The 23,018-nt window shown below is 42.0% G+C and overlaps 1 protein-coding gene across 1 annotated transcript; it reads right to left on the minus strand.

Annotated features, from left to right (window-relative positions):
• Positions 1–19: 19 nt before the first annotated feature.
• On the minus strand, positions 20–19,103 carry LOC142185480 (sodium- and chloride-dependent neutral and basic amino acid transporter B(0+)-like). The gene is made up of 14 exons (XM_075260911.1): positions 19,041–19,103; positions 18,266–18,413; positions 14,972–15,103; positions 12,086–12,247; positions 11,676–11,796; positions 10,851–10,983; positions 10,631–10,771; positions 9,156–9,384; positions 6,467–6,592; positions 4,623–4,741; positions 4,198–4,297; positions 3,067–3,176; positions 1,478–1,645; positions 20–298 (listed from the first exon to the last, which is right to left on the minus strand). The coding sequence occupies exons 1-14, from the start codon at positions 19,101–19,103 to the stop codon at positions 20–22; spliced, it is 2,031 nt and encodes a 676-aa protein (XP_075117012.1).
• Between the last annotated feature and the right edge of the window lie 3,915 nt (positions 19,104–23,018).

Genomic DNA, 23,018 nt, shown 5'->3' on the forward strand with positions numbered 1-23,018 from the left:
AACCAAACATGTGGTATCTTCAGTCACTCTGAAATGAAGGATTATCAAAACCTGTAAAGTCAGGAATCTCCACCACTCCACCATCTTCCATCCTAGCAGGTTCATCTGCTTTGTCTTCTTTCTTAACAGGGTCATCTTTCATTTGTGTATATCTCTCAATTCCTTTCATATCTGATATTTCCATCTCCTTGTCTTCTTCATTCTTCTTGTCATCCTTCATGTGTTGGTACCTCTCACCGCGATTTTTTGCTAGGGCGGGACCCCAGGTTTGAGTTGGTCTACAGCAACTTGCAATACGCTGTAAGAAAGAGAACAACCTCTGGGTCACGGGTGTAGTCTACTTATATAAGTCACTATGACCAGTAAGGCTCAAAAGCTTTGTCTTCTGGAGAGCCAATATGTTTCTTGGGGTATTACAAACCATCATTTTGGGCGTAGGAGGGACTATTACCTGTATGTTGGCAGTATTAGGACACGACTACTTATGTCGGGGTGACACTTTTCCATACATGAGAATGAGAGGGACTATTACTTTGTTGGGGGTACTGCAGGAGTCACAATGGGCACAATTAACTTCAGAGGGCCACAATGAACTTTTGGGGGTCTAAAGGGTTCCAATGGCTTTTAGTGTTGCATCAATGGGCCATGTTAGAGACTCAGCGATGAAGCAGAATGTCAGGTTAGGGCTACAGGGAAACTTTAGCCACAACTTTCATCAGGTAACCAAAGATTGTCATGTCACCTTGTGCCTCCTTCACTAAGATCAATGGACCATGGGAAGAATATGCAAATCTGTCTTCCATGATGTAATTAGGAAGTCAGGTGCCTCAGTGTTGCAAACCAATAGAGGGCGCTCACTGGAATGAGCAAGCCAGTCTTCCCTGATGTAATTAATAAGGTCAATGGAGTCACCATACAACCCCATGGGTGCTGTGACTGCGACTTCTAGCTGTAAAAAGATCAAGCACTACTTGATTTTTTGCAACTACAAGTTGCATTCACAATGTTTGTATGGTCACAATGCGACTCCTGTTCACTTACATTAATGAAGAGTCATGGGGCGACATGTCACGCATCGGGACTCGCGGCCAATGTCACCATGTAGCCCTGCTTTACAGCCAGGGATGGTAACCAATGTTGACATTGTAGGAGCCAAAGCTGAACTTTCGACTAAGGATTCACAAGCTACACCCCTTAATCTATTCATAAAATTTTAGGACATGTGACAGAGGAACACAGTTATAAAATCATGGGGAGCCCAAGTATTTACTAAAATAGACTTGTCAGGCGAGGTATGAACATAGTGGAAATGGAAGATACTGACTAGAATGAGATCAGATTGCAGAAATGAGGGGCAAACCCCAATAAACATGTATAAGCAAAACATATTAGCACATGCAACTAAAACATAGCACATAGAAAGCATAAAATCTAAACTATAACAACATTTTATTGGACATTACCATTCTATACTGACCTGGAAAATATTCCCTTGAGCTTGGATGATCCTGACACATGCTACAATTGGAATCCATATAAGGCAGAAAACAACCATTAGGAATCCTAGGATTACTCCCCATTTAGGATACACTTGACCATCATGTTCAGGGGCTTCAAATGTAACCAGTGACCAGACCAAAATCACCTGGAGACAGAAGAAAACACGACTCTAATAATGTATAATAGTAAATAGGGTTGAGCCGATCTTGAGATTTCAGGATTGTTTTTAAAATCCAATTTACGATAATTTTCCATCTGAACCCTATCCCGATCTCAATTCCGATCCTAATGCAAGTCAATGGGATTTTTTAATGATCGAAAATCGGATTTTAAAACCGATCCTATTCACTACACAGTGTGGAGTGATTAAAAAATCCGCCAGCTACTTAGTCCCCCCCTGCTTTCTGGTTACCTGCACAGAACCACTGCCGCATCCCTCTCTTATTCAGACACCGGTAGAGTGCCGTGCGCGCCCCCGCCTTCCAGGCTAGTGTTACTGATGCTGGGAGTAGGCTGGGCTTGTTGTGGTTTAGGAGAGTGTGGGCAGGTACAGGGCAGGGAGACGTGAGTGCCCCCACCTCCCTAGGCTAGTGTTAATGATGCTGGGAGTAGATGGGGCTTGTTGTGCCTACTCCCAGCATCAGTAACACTAGCCTAGGGAGGTGGAGGTGCCCTGCCGGCATCTGAATGAGAGAGGTGAGGACAGAGAACAATGGTCCGGAGCTCCAGGGAGCAGCAGCAGTTCTGTGCAGGTAACTAGGGTTGAGCGATCGGGATTGGAATTCCGCTCTCGATCTTTTTAAGGCGGGATCGGAACCCAATCGCGATCATGAAATTTACTCTCCGATCGGGATCCGATCATTTACAATCCTGATCACTCAACCCTAATAGTAAAGTAAGGGGAACCTGTTTTACATAACCTAATAGGGAAATTTTATTTTAATAGAGAGGAGGTTGCTTTATCGGCAAGAGTACTGAATGTCTACAAAGAGCATCTCTGTTGAGAACTTTGTATTGTATTCATTTTAACGGAAATAGCGCTATACATCTTTTGCCCTGAGGTGGCGCTGTGTTGAACACCTTATTGTCGATCAGTGGTGGTAAACAAAATCCCAGTAAAACACCCGGTGATCAACAGGTACAATCATTTAAGTTCTATACGAGAATGAGACCGGTGCTGTTTTTTGTGCTATCACATACTTGGTAACTGTATTTTCCAGAATTTTCTACGACTGTCCTGAATATTTAGAAATAATGCATTCACATTCAATTCAAATTCAATTCAATTCTGCCCTGAAGAAGGAGGAGGGTTTAAACCACACCCAAAAGAGGGTGGTCTTATCTGGTATGGGTGAGGTCACAAAGGTGGGGCTTAAACTGAAAATGGCGCCACAAAGCTGAATAACAGAGACATATTTGGAAACTACAAACTCATCTCTACAAAGTACTGGAATTAGGTCTGTAACTAATTTACTACTGATAGACTCCCTTTAAAGATGAATACATACATGCAAAGTAGATTCTATTCTGCATGTATTGTCTTAGTACATAGAATTGTCCACTTACTGCTAAGAGCGCAGGGGACACAAAATACCAGCAGACTCTCCACCACAGCCAGAAGATCCAGTGCTTCTTTCCAAGCATCATCTCTATATCCAGGATTACCTGATTGCCGCCTGTTCAGATGGAAAATTAATTGAATTTCATTATGCAAATGGAAGAGAAGGTTCATTCATGCATAAATTAACAACTGGGCGTTAACACTTTATTCATGAACTTCTAGGAGGAATAGCAAAGGAGCAACACGATGTAGAGATATAGGATACAATGCCCTAGATTTGTTATATTATGGGGGATCACTTAAGTACAATACATAGATATGTCAGGAGGAGTGCACTGTTTCTGGATTTCATTGTATGTGGTTACACATTTGCTGTAGGGTTTGTGGCCCTACATGTTATATATTACCCACAGAACAGTATCGGCTCATACTACAGTTTATGGAGGCATTCTTCATCAATGGAGGATCATTATTTTTAGGATATAGCAACTTATGGTGACACCATTAGCTGACACATAATACCCAAGGGTCTATAATATGGACCCGAGCCCTGAAGTCAACTAAATATTGCATCTGATAAAACAGTACAACATGATATAGTGGCATTATCTTATGCTAGCCATACACATGAGATAGCTGTGTCACTTCATCCCCCTGTACATATGCACATATGGCTAGGCTGAGCGTTAATGTGTCTTGAAAGGGGAAAGGAGAGGAAACCGCTACCGGACAGCTCTGGAGCCAGCAAAGCTCACTGAGAACACAAGGCTTATGTAATAGACCAGCTCAATTGTTGTCGCCCTCTGATATTTTCTATTGGGAGAGAGTCTGTTGGCTCCTACACCTTAGATGGTTGACTGATCCCAACACATGCACACATGGCTAGGCTGAGGGTCTATGTGTCTTGAAAGGGGAAAGGAGAGGAAACCGCTACCGGACAGCTCTGGAGCCAGCATAGCTCACTGAGAACACAAGGTTTATGTAATAAATCAGCTCAATTGTTGTTTCCCCCTGATATCTTCTACTGGTACAGAGAGTCTGTTAGACCCTACAGGTTAGATAGTTGACTGATGTGTATGGCCATCATTAAGTCTGGATACATAATTTACTTACAGTATATACTGCTTTATACCTACCATAAATCCATATTAGGGCAACCAATTCCAAAACGGCAGCAAACAAAATAGCCCATCCCCCACAAAAGGAATCGATCAGAATAACCCAGTAGATTCCAGCCTGCAAGCGGAAGCAACAAGAAGAGTAAAATAAAAACTATATAAAAACTGTATAACTATGTCATAATAAATCAGAAGTTTGCTGTTATCACAACAATTGTGTAACCTTGAGACTGAAGCCCCTCCTTGAGAAAACGCAGCTGTCCACAGAGGAAAGAAAAACACTGCAGAAAAAAACATGATGTGTTTTCTGCTGTATTTTTTTCTGCATCCTGTCTTTGTGTCTCTTCATTACTTGGAGCCTTAACCTAAAGGGGTTTTCTGTATACTGTATGGTGCCCATAGCGTGGAATAAAAGGTGAATATAAAGTAATAAGTATCCGTACCTGAGTGACACATGGGATGCCGAGGAGAAACAACACGATGCAGAGAGCCGCAGTAAGGGGAATCCGCATTTTCTTCATTGCTTTGGGAAATGCATCTTGTATGGCTGTTGTAATAGTTTCTGGTGAAATATAAAAGGAAAAAGAACACCAATAATTTGCCACTTATCACACATTGCTTCCAGTGGGAGAGGGGTTGGGTTGGGGAGGGTATATACCTTCTAAATACATCAAACGCATCATAAGTTTTCTGTGATTTTTTTGCCATTTTCACCACTTTGGGTTTGGAGATGCTGGGGCGAATGGTGGTGCCTAACTAGCCCTACTAACAGATCAACTATAGTACCATTCTTCCCTTACATATAGAATTCTCTGCGCCACAGTTCTGTAGATATTCCGGTTTTTCTTGTATGGTAATGAGTCTGCAAACAGCACAGGGGGCGTTCTTTGTGCTCTCCAGCGCCGCCTACATCTTCTACAGCCGCACCTCTCTGACGAGTCCTCTGTGTTGTCTTCTTCCGGCGATCCTGTCTTCGGGATGTAAATCCGGCACATACGCAATCGGCTCTGCCATCAGGCTTCGGGCAGAGCCAACTGCGCATATCTGTTCAGCCATTTTACTGTGGCCGAGCATACTGTTCCTGTAAGTGGCCACAGTAAAATGACATGAGCAGTCGGCTCTGCCCAAAGTCTGATTGGAGAGCCGACTGCACATGTGCCGGATTTACATCCTAAAGACAGGTTCGCCGGAAGAAGACAACGCAGAGGATGCGGCAGAGAGGCGTGGCTGTGGAAGATAGAGGCGGCACTGGAGAGTTTTCAAGCAGCACAGGTGACGCCCCCTGTGCTGTCTGGAGACTCATTAGCATACCAAGAAAAAACAGGATATCTACAGAACGGCGGCACAGAGAAGAATTCTAAAGGTATGGGAAGAATAGCTTTTCTTTAGGCTATTCCTACATCATATTAGTTAATGTTGGAAACATCTTCATAACTTCCGCCCAAAGTGTCTAATGTATTCTTCTAGTCTTCCTTTGTTGGTGCCATCTTGGATACAAAGTCATAGACTTTGTATCCAGCACTTTACATATATGGCCCTGTAGGTCTAATCTGATGTCCTTACACAGGGAAATATATCAAAGGGGTTGTACCATGAAACTTAAGTATCCTCTAGTCATAGGATAGAGGATAATAGCTGATCAGTGGGGGTCTGACCGCTGAGACCCCTACCGATCCTGGGGGAAGTATTTTACCCTCAATGTGAATGTAGCCTGGCAAGATATGGTATCCCCCCATCCTCATTCACTTCAAGGGGTGTGTTGGAGATAACCAAGCAAGACTACATTCACAATGGGGATAAACCATTTCCCCATTTTCAGGATTGGTGGGGGTCTCCAGCAGTCGGACCCCCACTGATAAGCAAATTATCTTCTGTTTTATGGATAGAGGATAAATATATTTCTCAGAATAACGTCTTAAAGCTGACAGATCTTCTGCATGTTCCTGTATAAATACCCGGAGGGGAGATAAGAAACAGTCAACAGCGAGGTCAGTTTTCTGGGATATTCGATCCTTTTGCTACGGTACATGGAAAAATAGAGCCCAGCTAATGGATTCAATTGCTATTTACTATAAATGAATCAATGACATAGATTCATAATCCATAAAATAATCTCCACTTTGGCATCACCCATTGTGTATTAGGAAAGTGTCTCAGGCTGAATATTTAGACTTGTAGCTCATACATCTGCTATGTAAGGGCCCTTTGTAGAGAACACACCGGAGCCTGGATGGTGAGAAATATAACATGCAATACCCCTCATTGTGAATCACAAAGCTCAGCTTACCTATTGTAGCAAACTGGGAGTCCAGACCCAACGTCAAGAGCATGCAGAAAAATAAAATGGACCAGAGTGGAGATATCGGCAGCTTGGCCAGAGCATCGGGATAGGCAATGAATGCCAAGCCGAATCCTGCAAAGAAAGTCTATCTTGAACAATGCAAATATTCCACCATTGTAACATGTATGCATGGCAAAACTACAGATGGAGCAGAGTTAACCTGACCATTGGCAATTGGTTAAACTGCTGCAGCGCGGTATCTTATCACCAAAGACACCAACCAATGAAATTCCATTGATAAGATATCACGTTTAAGATATTGCAGAAGTTCAGGTTAACTATATCAACAACGCTATGACAAGGAATAGACTATAGATTAGAAAACAAGACACCATTTTGTACATCAGCTAAGACCTTATACAGTTTTGGGGCTGACCTGACTTAATTGGTTGTCCCAGGGAGCAAATGTAAGACCCCATACACACGACCAAGTGTGCTTCCGATGTGGGACATGACACCCAAGTGTATTCATATACACTTACCGGCCACTTTATTAGGTACACCATGCTAGTAACGGGTTGGACCCCCTTTTGCCTTCAGAACTGCCTCAATTCTTCGTGGCATAGATTCAACAAGGTGCTGGAAGCATTTCTCAGAGATTTTGGTCCATATTGACATGATGGCATCACACAGTTGCCGCAGATTTGTCGGCTGCACATCCATGATGCGAATCTCCCGTTCCACCACATCCCAAAGATGCTCTATTGGATTGAGATCTGGTGACTGTGGAGGCCATTGGAGTACAGTGAACTCATTGTCATGTTCAAGAAACCAGTCTGAGATGATTCCAGCTTTATGACATGGCGCATTATCCTGCTGAAAGTAGCCATCAGATGTTGGGTACATTGTGGTCATAAAGGGATGGACATGGTCAGCAACAATACTCAGGTAGGCTTTGGCGTTGCAACGATGCTCAATTGGTACCAAGGGGCCCAAAGAGTGCCAAGAAAATATTCCCCACACCATGACACCACCACCACCAGCCTGAACCGTTGATACAAGGCACGATGGATCCATGCTTTCATGTTGTTGACGCCAAATTCTGACCCTACCATCCGAATGTCGCAGCAGAAATCGAGACTCATCAGACCAGGCAACGTTTTTCCAATCTTCAATTGTCCAATTTCGATGAGCTTGTGCAAATTGTAGCCTCAGTTTCCTGTTCTTAGCTGAAAGGAGTGGCACCCGGTGTGGTCTTCTGCTGCTGTAGCCCATCTGCCTCAAAGTTGGACGTACTGTGCGTTCAGAGATGCTCTTCTGGCTACCTTGGTTGTAACGGGTGGCTATTTGAGTCACTGTTGCCTTTCTATCAGCTCGAACCAGTCTGGCCATTCTCCTCTGACCTCTGGCATCAACAACGCATTTCCGCCCACAGAACTGCCGCTCACTGGATGTTTTTTCTTTTTCGGACCATTCTCTGTAAACCCTAGAGATGGTTGTGCGTGAAAATCCCAGTAGATCAGCAGTTTCTGAAATACTCAGACCAGCCCTTCTGGCACCAACAACCATGCCACGTTCAAAGGCACTCAAATCACCTTTCTTCCCCATACTGATGCTCGGTTTGAACTGCAGGAGATTGTCTTGACCATGTCTACATGCCTAAATGCACTGAGTTGCCGCCATGTGATTGGCTGATTAGAAATTAAGTGTTAACGAGCAGTTGGACAGGTGCACCTAATAAAGTGGCCGGTGAGTGTATATGGGGGCTTCTGATCCGTTCCAATGACAAGGACCAGGATAGGACCTGATCTATAATCATCTGTGTCATCATAATGGAGCAAAACTGAAGCCCCCATAGATGTGAAGGTATCACTCGAATGACACTTGGGTGTCACTTTGAGTATCATCTGACTGCACTCTGTGATGCTTTCAGGTATATGGGGGCTTTTGATCCGTTCCATTCCAATGAACAGGAGCAGGATAAAGCTTTCTGTATTAACCAATATTGATCTCCTTTTATAATAATCATCCGTATTATTGTAATGGAATGAAACGAAAGAGCCCATAGACGTGAATGCATCACAGAATGCACTTGGAAGATACTCGAATGTCCCTCTGACTATCATCCAACTATATTCAGCCTCACGTAATAGCCATCTGCAGATGGCAATGGTGCCCCTGAACCTGTGGGAAAATAGGGACAAAATGGTAACAAACTCTGCCAACCAACAGACTCTATCCTTCAGGCTTTTACAATGGTGTGTTTGTGGCTGATGCAAGTGCCAAAGACAATACAACTAGTGTCGTATAAAATATTAACCAAAGCACCCGCTCAGGAGCTAAATGGGTGACATGGCTCAGTGTAAGTCTGAGTCTGCCATTGGATTCCTCTTTAGATTCCTTGGTTAATTGAAGGTTTTCAGCTCAGTCTTTATTGCAGTATATTGTAAGGAGAATTAGACCACCCAATGTGCAAACCTCCAAATGGGTGTAGAAGAAGTGAAAAAATAATAGAAATGCTTTATAGAAATAGTAAAAAAATAAAAATGTAAATGTTCACATCAGCTCCCCAGATCATTCATAAAAATACATACAAAAGCATGATAGGTATTCCTGTACCCCAAAATCCCAACATCCAAAGTACAAAGCATCCGTCACTTAGCACATATCCAGATATTTTTCTCCCATTTTTTACCTTCATCGACTACTTGTGAGACTTTTTTCCCCGACACTAAAGCCATGTGTCCCAAGATGGAGAAGATGGCGAATCCTGCGAGTACACTGGTCAGGCAGTTTATCACACAGACCACTATGGAGTCCCAGTAACAATTGTTGTGGAACTTATTGTAAGATGAAAGAGCGATCAGTCCTCCCCAGGCCGTAGAAAGGGAATAAAATATTTGGGTAGCAGCGTCTCTCCAGACCTGGAATAGAGAAGGACATAGATGTTATTAGCTGTAGGCCAGAACTACCCAGCAAAGTGCGAGGTTGCCTGAGTGCAAACATGGCAGCTGGAGCTCAGGGTGGACCTGGTTTCCCCATCATGTGCACATTGCAAGGCAAAAGCTGAATAAAACACATCAAAATCTGCAACAAAAAAAGCTGCGTTTCCGCAACGTGGGGCCTCAGCCTTATGTGTCTTTTTTACGTGGCCAGTTCTTAGAATAGATATGTATCGTTGACATGCATGGTTGCAGTACAGAACTTTATTAATGGGGTAGAGAGTCTGAAGACATTTTCCTCCTTTTGGGAATCTCCTGGAAGCTTCAGAAAATTTGGCAAGTATGTCCTAGGTGTTACAATGCAGCCCATTAGTGTTGCCTATTTTACATCTGTTCATACATGTGCACTGTTATTATGGATGTACCACCATAGGCTATGGGTATAATGTTAGTTTGAGACTGGTGAAGACTGGTGGAGAGAGACCAAGTCCCTGTCTGAGAGTGCCTGAGATTACTTGTGACCGATGTAAGACCAAATCCTGTGTTGGGGGAGCTCTGCCCATTAAAGAGGACCTTTCACCACCTCCACCAGATCCAACTCTTTTCCTCATTCAATAGGTGCCCCTCCAATGATTTTGGCACAGTTGGAATTTTTTCTCTAGTCCCCACTGTTCCCGAGCAATCATTGCAATAAAGTACAGTGCAGTTATGTTATCTACTGTCAGAAGGTTGGTCCTGTGCTGGAAACAAAAAAGACAGGGATCGCCCACCTGACAGTACAGAGCCTAATGGTGCCGAAACTAACTGCAATGAATGCTCAGAAATAGTCAGGAGTAGCGAAAAAATTCTAACCATGCCGGAATCTGTGGAGGGGAATCTATTCAATAATGCAAAGAATTGGCGTTGGTGGAGGTGGTGAAAGATGGTGGAGGCTAGAAAGAGCAACAAATCCCAATATGTTTCTCTAAATCCTAGACTAGGGTCCGAGGGCCAATAATCCTGGGACTGACCCCAGACATAGACTGGGGAGTCACAGTTAAAAGTTGCTCCTTGTACTGGTGGACCTGGTACTAGTATGTTTTACGTGTTACCAATGATGGCTGCAGGAGAAATATGGGGTCACCTGAAACTGTACAAGGCAAATTGTAATTGTCCAAAACTAGACAAAACCACATGAAATAATTACAAAAAATAGACAAATTTTTTAAATTGCATCAATAATACTCACTTCCCCATCCGCGAGCTTACTGATGTCAGATTGTTGCCCGATATAATATTCTATTCCGTCCTTCGCACCCTCCAGAGTCGCCCCTCTGACAAGGAGGATAATAAGGACGACATAAGGAAACAGGGCTGTGAAGTACACCACCTAGACAGGCAATAGATTGATTATTATACAATGAGAGGTATACAATGATGAAGAAGTAGTAGGATGATGATGAGTGTACCTTTCCCGAAGACTGTATGCCTTTAGATAAGGAAGCGACGGTGATAATCCATGCCAGCAGTAGACATAGAGCCAGGTACCAGACCACCCTGCCTGTCTCATCAAGGCTGCTAGATTGCTGCAAGGTCACTTTTCTAAAAACATAGTAGATTTATGGAAATTGGTGTTTTTTTTTTTTAACTTTTAGACAGTTTCATTAATCTCCTCTTAAATGTGATGTGCTTTATGTGTTACCTCTTAAAGAGAACTTTTCACCTACATCATGCAATTTGCGGGCAGCATTTTATACCGTTTTGTTGGAAAATATTCTGCATTACCTGCTGTACCTTCATTTAGATTTCTGTTTTTCTTAAGAGTCCAGTGGGCGGTCCTAGCCAGTGGTCCTAGCCAGCCTTCCCTGTATAGGTGTCTGAAGCCTCGTTCACATCTGTGTCGATAATCCGTTCCGGGGAGTCCCTCTGAACGGACTACTGAACGCATTGGCAAGCGGTGTACAGTGAAAGCACATGGACCCCATAGACTATAATGTCGTCCACCTCTCACAACCGAGGACCTGATATTTGGCTGCCCAGTCTCTCAGGCGACCAGCTAAGGCACAAGTGTTAGGGATCTGGATGTAGATATGACAAATTATACTGAAACTTTTCCACCAAAACTATATATCATTCTGCTCCTCCTGCTCTATAATACGCTGCAGATTGCAGATTGCACTGTCAATGTGAAAACGAGAACGATCATAAAAATGGTGGAGCCTTCTGACAATATTATGACCCCATGTGAATATTTCCTAGTTCTGTTCCATTCATGACATGACTTTTATACTTACTCCCAGTACTGTTTGCTTGGAAGTTCAGTATCGTTATCAGGATGACAGGTAAGATTGTTGGCATTTGCCCACGACACATTCGTTACTATTGTAGCATTGTCCAACGTTACATTGCAAAGTCCTAGAACAAGAAACCAACGATTTTCCATAAATTATATCTTATCTATCCATCTGAAAGGACTATTCAAGCTAATGCTGGTCTATATCAACCCTCTGACCAAGGCAGATCATGAGCAGAACCAGCCACCGTACATCCATAAAAGCCATATCCCAACAATAGCCATAGCTCCCCTCCAGAACACAGCGCACCATTGACGTTCCATGCATCCCTCCCATAGCAGGACGCCATGTTTGGAAACAAAATCTAAATATTTTTTCAAGAAAGTGTAAAATAAAAATAATATACTGACCAGATATACCATTACGACATCTACTGTCCGCCCACTCAAAACACTCTGCCCATGGCAGGTAACTATTAAATGAGGCAAATAAATAATAAAGACTGTAGGCAACAATAACATTGTAGTATATAGATACCAGCGCTGATATAAGAACCATTGTTACGCCAACACCTGAAATGGAAAAAAAAAGTGGTAAAACATATAACTAGAAGGCTCAATATCATTATATAATGTGAAGTAGGAAAATAAAGGTAATGGGGGGAGGAACAACTTTCTGCACAATTACTTTGTCTTCTACAATGTCATGTTTTAAAATGTATTATTGCATAGAAATGTCACTTAAGTGGGTTGTGCCGTTTGTACTTGCTGACAATCAATATGGGCGACCACTGGAGGAGAAAGGTGGTATTACATGTTGACCACTGAAATGAATGTGACCATGTTTAATATATTAAACATGGAGGACATCTAGTATATAGTGTAAGCCGATGGCTGGTCAGGTAATGGAGGGGGTGTACATCTCACCCAGACTACTCAGGTGGGTGAGATGAGAAAACTCCAGAAGGAATGTTTGTTCTCAACAGACAACTTTCGTCTGCTGAGCATTTTGGTAAATGCTCAGTATTGGGCTGGATTTATAGGAATGGCAGGTAGGTTGGTAGTGGGACCTGTCATTCCACCCCCCTCCAGTTCACACTTTGGGGATGTTTCAGAAGCGATTCAGCTGCAGAGAGTCTGCTCATCAAGGGAGCTTAAGAAGTCAGCTCCAGCAGCAACACTTTGGCAGAGTTTGGCTGGAGAGCCAAAGAGAGAGGTCATATTTTTGGAGCTGTGTCCTGAGTGATTCAACTTGCTTTTGGTTTCTGTTATTCTAGGTGAGGTAACCTATTCTATGTTTAGTTAGAGCCTAGCCGGTCAGGGATTTATTTTTGTATTGTTTCCTTTTGTTTCTGCACTACCTTTTTGAGTAAAAATAAAACTCTACCTTTGTTTTGGACTAAAGAAACTGCACTTGTGTGTCTATGCCACCCCACCTGGCAACCCCAGACCCTGACAATAGCAATTCTGCCAACACTGGACTCAAGGAATCAGATCAAACATCCATGATCATTACTTTCATGGGAGAACAACGCTGTAAAATGTCGTGCTATGGTACAAGCTGTTCCACAGAGGGAACACAGAAGTTTACAAGTTGGGCTCATAGGTTTATCGATGTGGTATTATAGATTTGTACATCATGGAATAATAACATGAGTAATATGGATTTTCTCGGCAATCTCATTTGGTTTATAGATTATTTTTTGTTGCATGTAATTACTTTATGGGTCTCTGCTAAGCCCCCTCGATAAATTTATGAAAATCTCGTTTAGATGAGTTTAGAAAAAAGAGAATATTTCTATTATCAGAGGGTTAATGGTCTGAAATGTGAAATTCCTGAAATTCTTGGATTACTTTTTTTCCTATTTTCCCCTATGTCAGGTGAGTGGTTTGGGTTTAGAAGTTTTTTTTTATTATTGGCTGTTAATGACTGTTGAAATACATATAAAAAATATATCTGAATTAGGCCTACGTTCTTAGAATTTTCAATATCATAGTGTTTGATTTAACTTTTTTTATTTTTGGAAAGAAATATACAAGTAAGTCCTCCTTGATGGAAAAGAAGAACATGCTCTAGTGCCACCTTATGAAAGGTAGCTCCTTAAAGATCAATGCCTGGTTTTCCTGAAACTTAGAAGCATCATCTGGAAATAATAACAAGCCAGACTACATTCCATCCGAAGACAAATGTTTCAAGATTATTGACTCTCATCAATGTGAAGCAGAGTACTTGTAGGCTCGTTGAGAGGTCCTAGATGTGGGTCAGAAGAGGTACTATGTCTAATTAAGGAGTCATCAACCTCCAAAATGAATGGGGCTGAGCTGAAGCATGGCCATGTGCCCAATGGACATTTCAAGTCCGGCAAAATCCTTCTAAAGAGCTGTCACCCTCCAAAAGTTGGTACTAGAACAAGTTCTTCTATTCCACCAGTGAGGATTTATTTGCATATTCCAGTAGCAGGTCTAATAAGTCCCTGTACACCTCACGGTGACCTAACAGAGGTGACATATGACATAATGAGACACAGAATCTCTTTAATTTTTGAGAACAAGTACAATAGACTAATATAGTGACAGACTGGCTCGGTGGGATAGGGGACCATGCCCTACATGATCCCGTCTTAGAATCCAGGAAACATAAAGGGAACCTCCCAGCATGAAAATTCAATATAACTTGCAGGCAGCATATTATAGAGCAGGAGGAGCGGAGCAGATTGAGATATAGTTTTGAGGAGAGGATTTAGTGTAACCTGCTGTTTATTCACTTATCTCTTTGTTCTTTCTAAGCTTTGAAGAAGTAATGGAGTTCAGTGGGCGGTCCCAACGGTGACTGACAGCTCCTCCTCTATGACTATGCATGCAGAGATAGCTGTCACTCACTGCTAGGACCGCCCACTGGACTCAATAATCCTTCTAAGTTTCTAATACATGGATAAATGACAAGTTACATTGAATCTTTTCCCATAAAACTATATATCAGTCTGCTCCGCTCCTCCTGCTCTATAACATGCTGCCTGCAGATTACATAGGATTTCTATAAAGGCAGGTTCCCTTTAAGAGGTAACCATGAGACTATGATCTCTATGTGCTAAATGTCATGTTATTACATGGCACAAAAATATCTTATTTATTTTTTCATGTGTTAATTTATGCAAGCAGTGAAGTGTCACAGATCGAGGCACGTAGCTTGGTTGGACTATTATTCCCATGGCCTAGATTGGAATGTCAAATACCTTAAGACATTCCCATTATCAACTAAGGAAATGCAACAAATAAAATCCAGGCTCCACATCATACCTTGAAAGAGTGGCACAATCCTCCATACTGCAATGGGACCTAGACTGGCAAACTGCCCGATCGAACATTCCAAGAAGAACAAGGGTAGACCAGCAAATGCCAGCATGATTGTATAAGGGATTAGGAAGGCGCCTGAGGAACAGAAAAATATTGTTAGATCTTAGAGCAAATCTTCAAATCTTTACTCGATGGGTTTCAGAAATGCAGACAATTTGGATTTGTGGCCAAATTTTAAAATAGAGGATCAACTCTACCATTGTTACTAAACTATTGTACATGTACACTGTCACTCCCTTCAAATGATGGGGGACACATGCCTCCCATTCGAGTGATCATTTACCCAGTAGTAAAGCCCCCTGCAATCAGAAACCCATCCCTTAGTCCGTGGATAGCTGCTAAGTTGTAATGGGACAACCTCCTATACTCCAGTCTAACTACATGTGGTGTCGCCCAGATCTAGGAAGCCCAAGATGAAGTGTTAGACAAACATCTTCTCCCACTTGGAATGGCCTCGTCCTGGTTCTTATACACATGCCTGTATTATAAAGTCTCCGAGCTGTACGGAGCTATAATGCAGTTCCTATGGAAATCTAGATGGACTATACATTACCGCCATATGCCTTTGATTTTCTACAATGGTTATTGGATGGTATATTGAGGAAGGAAAAAGAAATGACTATCTGTGGGTTTCTTTTATAGACACTTTATGGTGGTATTTAAGATGGTGGTGGAGGCATGTAGTACATTGTTATGTAGGCAACTGATGTGATTTGGCCAATGTATATCACTAGTATTTGGGTACCATACTCTATACTACTAATATACCATATACCACTATGGCATGGATAATGAGGCACTGCCTAGTAATCTACACTGTATTACCATATGCCATGTGAGTGGAGATAGAAGCATGGGTTGTAGGGAAGCTTTCACTGACTCTGCAGCTAGTCGGAGCCTTCAGATGCTGAGCCAATCAGATTACAGTCTCATTTCCCGATCATCAGCTGAGGAGGAGGAGCTAACTAGCTATTAGCTACGTTTCTGTTTTCATTACATCTCTGTTTATTTCCTGATTTCTGGTTGACTGACTTTGGCTCGATTACTGGATTTTCCTTTCCTTACTAATTTGGCTTTGACTATTATCTCTTTGATTGACCTTGGCTTGAGCACATTTCTGATTTGGATACCCTGTGCTCTCCTGGAATGACCTTTTTTGGTGTTTCCTGGATTTCAGTTTGCAGTGCATTGATTTTTTACACTATTTACAGGTCTGATAACCTTGTCCAGATCCGGCCAACACCTGATCTGAAATTCAGGGGTCTATTCACTGCCATTAAAGCTATATGCACATGACACAGTGAATAATCGCCATGTGACGTTGGTAATTTTTTAACTGACATCACACAGCAGCATTAAATTAAATTCCAGTTAACGGGGGCTAGTCACATGACCACTAAGACCTTCAAAATGGGTCCTATTTTTGTCCATGTGTAAAAGATTGATATTTTTCATGGCCGTTTTGCACTTTGGTCATGAGAACGTAGCCTCATAAAGGGCTTTCGTGAAAAATGTAATGGCCCTGTGCATAATGCCAAATGCCTTATTCACATGACTGTTCCATTTGTGATGGGACAAACATCAACAAAAAATGGATGTACATGTCCATCTTTTCAACAGTCTGTTTTTGATAGCCAAGTGTCATATGTTGCACTTCCCCAGATACATTTTATTTATATTTTGACCCAACTTATTGATCCCCTTTTAAAGAACTTGACTTGGGCGCCAATTCATTTTGCATAAATTTATATATGGAGCCATTGATAAGTCTGTGTTTTTTTTAAACTTACGTTTTTTTTTCTGTCCATCAAAATTACAGCTATGACTCCTGTCCACCAGTTATGGATGTTACTATACTTGTTCCATAATTGCACCCAGTTACATAACTTGCTGGCACATCATTATTCAATTGTCATTGTAGTGTTATGGTATGGTTGTTGTCTATACTAACTTGTCGAGTAACTCCACCCAGAATAGAAAATTCCACTATTGCTTTATTAGTGTGTCCTTGCTTTGCCTGCGTTGCTGACTCTGAATCATTCTGATATATCCATAAAATTAACATTACTCGTGCATAACATTCGCACAAAAACAGAAAAAGACAGATGAGAGTCTCTCTGCAAGAACTGTATATGGGTCACTTGCAGTCCAATGCCTCATCATAAAGTAGCCCTATATGTTGCCCCTACAAAAATTACCAATATGTGAGCTCCATTAGCCTACCCAGTCTAATAGATAGTAGGAGACTACTTTGCTAGCAATGGCCAGTTGATCTAGTGGTATCCTTGCCTTGTACCAACAGTATGTCTGCCCCGGAAACTGTAAATGCTGACAAACCTTTGTCCAAAATCCAAGGGTAAGAGATACTCATGAACGATCCACAGATTAGGTCATCATTAAGGAATTGGTGTGGGTCTGACACCCAGACCCTACACCGATCAGCCATCAGTATCAGATTGGTGGTGGTCAGACACCAGGGCTGCTCAATGATCAACTGATTTACATGATGGAAGCCATGTATAGGGTATACACACCATATATAAGACCACTCCTGTAGAAGACCAACATTCAGTGCAATTTTGGGTTGGTTGTCTTCTCATAGAAGTTCTGAAAGAAGTATGCAAATAAGCTCTCCTTGGTGGAAAAGGAGAACTTGCTCTAGCACCACCTTATGGACAGTAGTTCCCTCTAGTTCAATGCCTGGTTTACATAAAACCTAGTAGTATAATCTATGAATAAAGTCAAGCCAAACTACCTCCAAGTTTATTGCCTCTCAACAGTGTGAAGCAGGGTACTGGCTGTATGGCTGAGTCCTAGAATTGGGTCACAAGAGGTACTATGTGTCATTAGCGAGTTGTCACCCTCCAAGAGGTGGTGCTAGAGTAAATTCTCACTGTAGTTGATGGGACACCCAATAGACAGTGCTAGACTGGGGTGTGTGCGGTCCACCACCATTCTAAGTGGCAGTTGCAACCACTACAACCCCTATTGTTACATCACCGTCTGCAGGTTGTGCGTGGACTTGCAGCTCAGACTTACTCGTATTTGCTTCAAAGGAACTGAGTTCCAATATCTGAAACAACTCATGTACAGAGATGGCACTGTTCCTATCACTGATCAACGCCATTCATTTTCTTAAATCCTACTTTAATAACCAAGGTTTTGCTATATAAGACATCACATCTTGTAACATGTTAAAAGTACTTGTCACCTCCTGTAATATTCTTGTCTATTTACCTCCGCCATGTTTGAAAGCCAAGTATGGGAATCTCCAGACATTGCCAAGTCCCACTGCATATCCCACCATGGATAACATGTAGTCAGTTTTGCTGGACCACAGATCCCGTTCCAGTTCTCCATTTTTCACAGTTTCATCATCTTCAGTCTACATTTATTAAGTATATTAAATACATTAGTTCATTGAAAAGAATGAATATTTATCGTGGAATTATTATGTATAACATGTTATTATATTAATATAACTTAGAATTCATTGTAACTTTTTGTTGCCTTATACAAACCTGTAAGGACATTCATGTGATCAACAAGAAAAAGTATATGGGTATATAAAGAGGTATATATATATATATATATATGACAGCTATTTTATAGACTCAATCTGAACATTTCTCAAACCTGGAGGCTTGAATCCATTGTGCGTCTTTACATAGTTCTGCTCTCTTTTTGGTACTAGATAGATAGATAGATGATAGATAGATAGATAGATAGATAGATAGATAGATAGATACATAGGAGATAGATAGATAGATAGATAGATAGATAGATAGGAGATGATAGATAGATAGATAGATAGATAGATAGATAGATAGATAGATAGATAGATAGATAGATAGATAGGAGATAGATAGATAGGAGATAGATGATAGATAGATAGATGATAGATAGATAGATAGATAGATAGATAGATAGATAGATAGATAGATAGATAGATAATAGATAGGAGATAGATAGATAGATAGATAGATAGATAGATAGATAGATAATGACTTACATGTATATCTACAGATTTTTTTTGTGCACATCTCATACATCCCGGTACAGGTATAATCCCCATGTTCCTTCAGCAGTTTATTCTTTGTACTGTAGCTTGGCAGTATCTTATAACTCTTGTTATTGTATGAAGGGAGGTGTTACCTGGCAGCTCGGTATATTATAATTAATTTCAAGTGAAGTCATTTAATCCCTATAATTTCTCAATAGTATTTTCTGCCTATCCCTTAGAATATCTGTGTCATAATTAAATATGCAAAACTGAAGCACCATTATCTAGCATTTCCTTACAGAGATGGCACAAAGAAGTCTGTATTCTCAACCATGTGTAGTGTATGTGATAAAATGTATTGGTGTCTGTAATATTCTCTATATTTACAGCCTCTGGGAATTTAAAGGAAAAATCCCCAATCCAGAGGGTTTCCATTTTCTGCATACGTAGAAATGAGGGCAACACCATATGTACTGAGAATTTTTGATAGGCTTCAAAGCCAGACCTGTGAGCTTCAGCCCCAGTCTGCCAACGTTTGTGGAACCTGTATCCACAATTGGGCAATTGTGGGCAATTTTGAGGGAAACGGAAAGAGAAAGAGGCTGTGAGCCCTCAAAAACACTAGCTGACCCAAGGAGAAACACCTACAGCTTTGTTCCAGCCTAGTTGTGCTCTAAGATGTGGAAGGTTAGCAATTGTTTCAGAAGATGGTGTTGCCAAATTGATAGATGGTGTTACCATTACTCACTGTCCTTCATCCTGAATCTACACCATCAAGGGCACACCAACCACTATCAGACAGGAGGCATAACCACAAGATGTCACCTGGGGGGCCTCAATCTCCAGCATATATAGTTCAGACCACTTCATTACTACACCAGCCCAGGGTTTGGAAGAAACTCCAGCCGCCATGGAACTTGGGAAGAATAATGGAAGTCAATAATGGATGTACACAGGTTTGCTGGAGAAGAGTCCATTAACTTACTCTAAGTTTCCATTAGCCTTGGCTGTCTGTTGTTCTGGTACATCGGAAGACTGGTACATGGGATAGGGGGAACGCTAAAATAATAGTTACACATGGAGTCTGACGGACCCCATTGACTATAATGGGGGTATGTTGTGTGTCCATAGTTTTAAAACTGAAACCCCTGGACTTTTTTGTCACCAATTTCAGATAGACATTGCAATAGAGATTCCGGTGCAAACGTAAATGTGTCGTGGAATTTTCTGCCCCGTTGCAATCCTGGAGCACTGCTACTCTGCTCCTTTAGATAGACAGGGCACGTCTCATAAATCCAGGTAAAGGTAGGTGTTGTCATGTAATCCCTGTGATTTCTCAATGGTGCTCTCCTCCTACTGCTTACAACATCTGTGTCATAATTAAATGTGTGAAATGTAAATGCTACCTTAATACTGTATATTCTCAAGACAATATATTACAGAGATCCTTATGTCACCAGGGAGTCGTTGGTAAGGAGGTGGTACAAGATTTATGGTTACGTATGCGACCTTACTGGTATAAATGCTGCCTGTGATCTATGCCAATTATGATCTGGCAGGTGCACCCTCCTGCAGAGGAGGGTGCACCTGATTTATGAGGAGGTGAGTATCTTATTATCAGTGAGGTGCATCTTCTGCCGGTGAGGACAAATGGAAACTAGTTTACATAAATCTATCTCATTGACTATTTATGGGTTTGCTACTGTGGGAGTGTGTATAGTGTGCAAAGACTTAAGTGTGACTTTTCAGCCAAAGCACAGAGAACGGCCTACTTGGCAACTAGTCCATGGACTGCATATCAAACACTGAGTGTGAGTGTAAGACTGTGCATTGTATATAGAGTGCATTGTCTTAAGTGTGACTTTTTTGATTCAGTGACTTTAGATTTAAGGACGTATAGGGGATGTCTGGGATAAGTTAATACATCACCACTAAGCTAAACTCCCTCCTCCTGTCTAACTTCTACTTTTACTGCCTTTAAAAAAAAAAGAAAAAAGGAATATTTACCCATATGCTTGGGGCAGTCATGTGATTGCCCCAGGCAGATTTTTTGATTTCCTGGTGAGGTTTCGTTTCGGCGTTTCCAGAGATGGGAGGCCACCAGTACTCCTCTCTCCTCTCCCCATATCTCCCCCCCATCCCCCTCATACTCACCAACACTCACTTCCTCTTCTTCTGCTGGGCATGGCTTCCTTCATGGCGCCTGCACAATAGAGTGCCAGCAGAAGCAAAAAAAAAAAAAAAAAAGCAGTGTTCTATTGTGCATGCGTAGCTTCTGCCAATGTTCTATTGTGTAGGCGCCACTTCTGGATCCCAGGTGTGGGCAGAAGAGGGGACAGCAACACCTCAAAATCATCTCCAGGATGAGAAGACAGGTAAGTATGATGGGGTGAGGAGGGGTTGGGGGATTGAGTTAGTTAGCTAACTGGGTAGGTAGAGCTAGTAATCCGCGGGCTAGCTTGGGAAATGGGAAGGGGGTTTGTGAGGAGGGAAGTGAGAGGAGGATCTGAGTGAAATTCAATGCATCATGGTAGTTGTAGGCTAAGACAGCAGGAAGCTACACAAGTAATCAAATACAGAGGATATCAGGAGCTCCCAGAGAAAGCCAGAAATCACTCAAAACACTGCAAAAGGTATTTGGGTGCACAATTTAACCCATTCATAGCGCTAACAGACCTTTTTTAATTTTTTTTTTTCCCCCCAGAAAACCCCTTTAAGGTAACTATACTTTTTGTGCTTCATCGACATTGTCTTGCTCTAAATATCTTCACTAGGTATCATGAACTCCATTGGTACCAACGCTACTCAGTGCACAACTTATGCAATGTTATTGCACAACAATGCATATTATTGTGTGGGGTGTAAGAGAGTTGCTCATCTGGAAGCCCAGATTCTGGATCTAAATGAGCAACTCGCAACAATGCTTGCATTTGACAACATGGAGAACTGTTTGGTAATGAGGAGACTGGGACAGATGGGGATGGAGATGGGGATGAACGCGTAGAGGTTCAGGATGGAGCGGCAGAGAACTGGGCAATGGTTAGAAAGAGATGAAGAATCAGGAAGGCTAGGACAATAAGTTTGCCAATTTGACAGATGAGGGGGATGTCAGTTTAAGGTTAGTATAGTTGCAGCAAGTTGCTTCCTCTAGCAACCAGGGGAATGTCTGCTCCAGTAAGAAGGGTAATGGGAATGTAGGAAAGATCAGACTGGTAGTAGGGACTCTATTATCAGGGAACAGATGGGGCGATCTGTCATAAGGCCAAGAATATGAAACAATATGTTGTCTTCTGGGAGTATACTGCAGATCAGGAAGACTGATACTGAAAGGGGCTGTAGAAAGCCGAGCGATCATGGTGCACACTGGCGTGATTTTAGGGACTTATTCAAAATGTTTAAAAGGATTTTCCCATCTCAGAGTTTCACTTAGTTTCCTCTTTCTTCTCCCTTCCACTTTCTGGTTTCAGTGATGAGTTGGTGGATAGGCTTAGGCTGGTCTTACACGACCGTATTGAATGTACGGGCCGCAAGTTGCTGATCAGCAACACTAGTTGCTGATCAGCAACATAGGCTCCGCAGATGTCCGTGTCCTGCCGCACTCGCCCATAGAGTTCTATGGGCGAGTCTGTGCAGTGCCGCAATTCACGGCCATTACGGACATGTCCTACCACGGCCCGGCCACACCACGGATAAAATATCCGGTGGTGTAAGAGGCCACATTGAATATAATGTGTCCACAAATGGTCCACAATTGAAAACCCTCAATTGCGGACCATTTGCGGGCTTACATTACGGCCATGTAAGACCAGCCTTAGCCTACATGATGTATAGCTCAGGCCAGCACCATACTCCCCAGACTAAACTGCACACTCTTATCTCTGGATTTACACACTGAGATAACAGGGGCAATGATCAAGCACTGTTCTAGCACTTATCACTTCCAGAGCTGACAAAAGGCCATAATTATATCAGTTACATATTACAAGG

Source organism: Leptodactylus fuscus, chromosome 11 (genome assembly GCF_031893055.1).
Source record: "Leptodactylus fuscus isolate aLepFus1 chromosome 11, aLepFus1.hap2, whole genome shotgun sequence".
Classification (NCBI taxonomy): Eukaryota; Metazoa; Chordata; class Amphibia; order Anura; family Leptodactylidae; genus Leptodactylus; species Leptodactylus fuscus.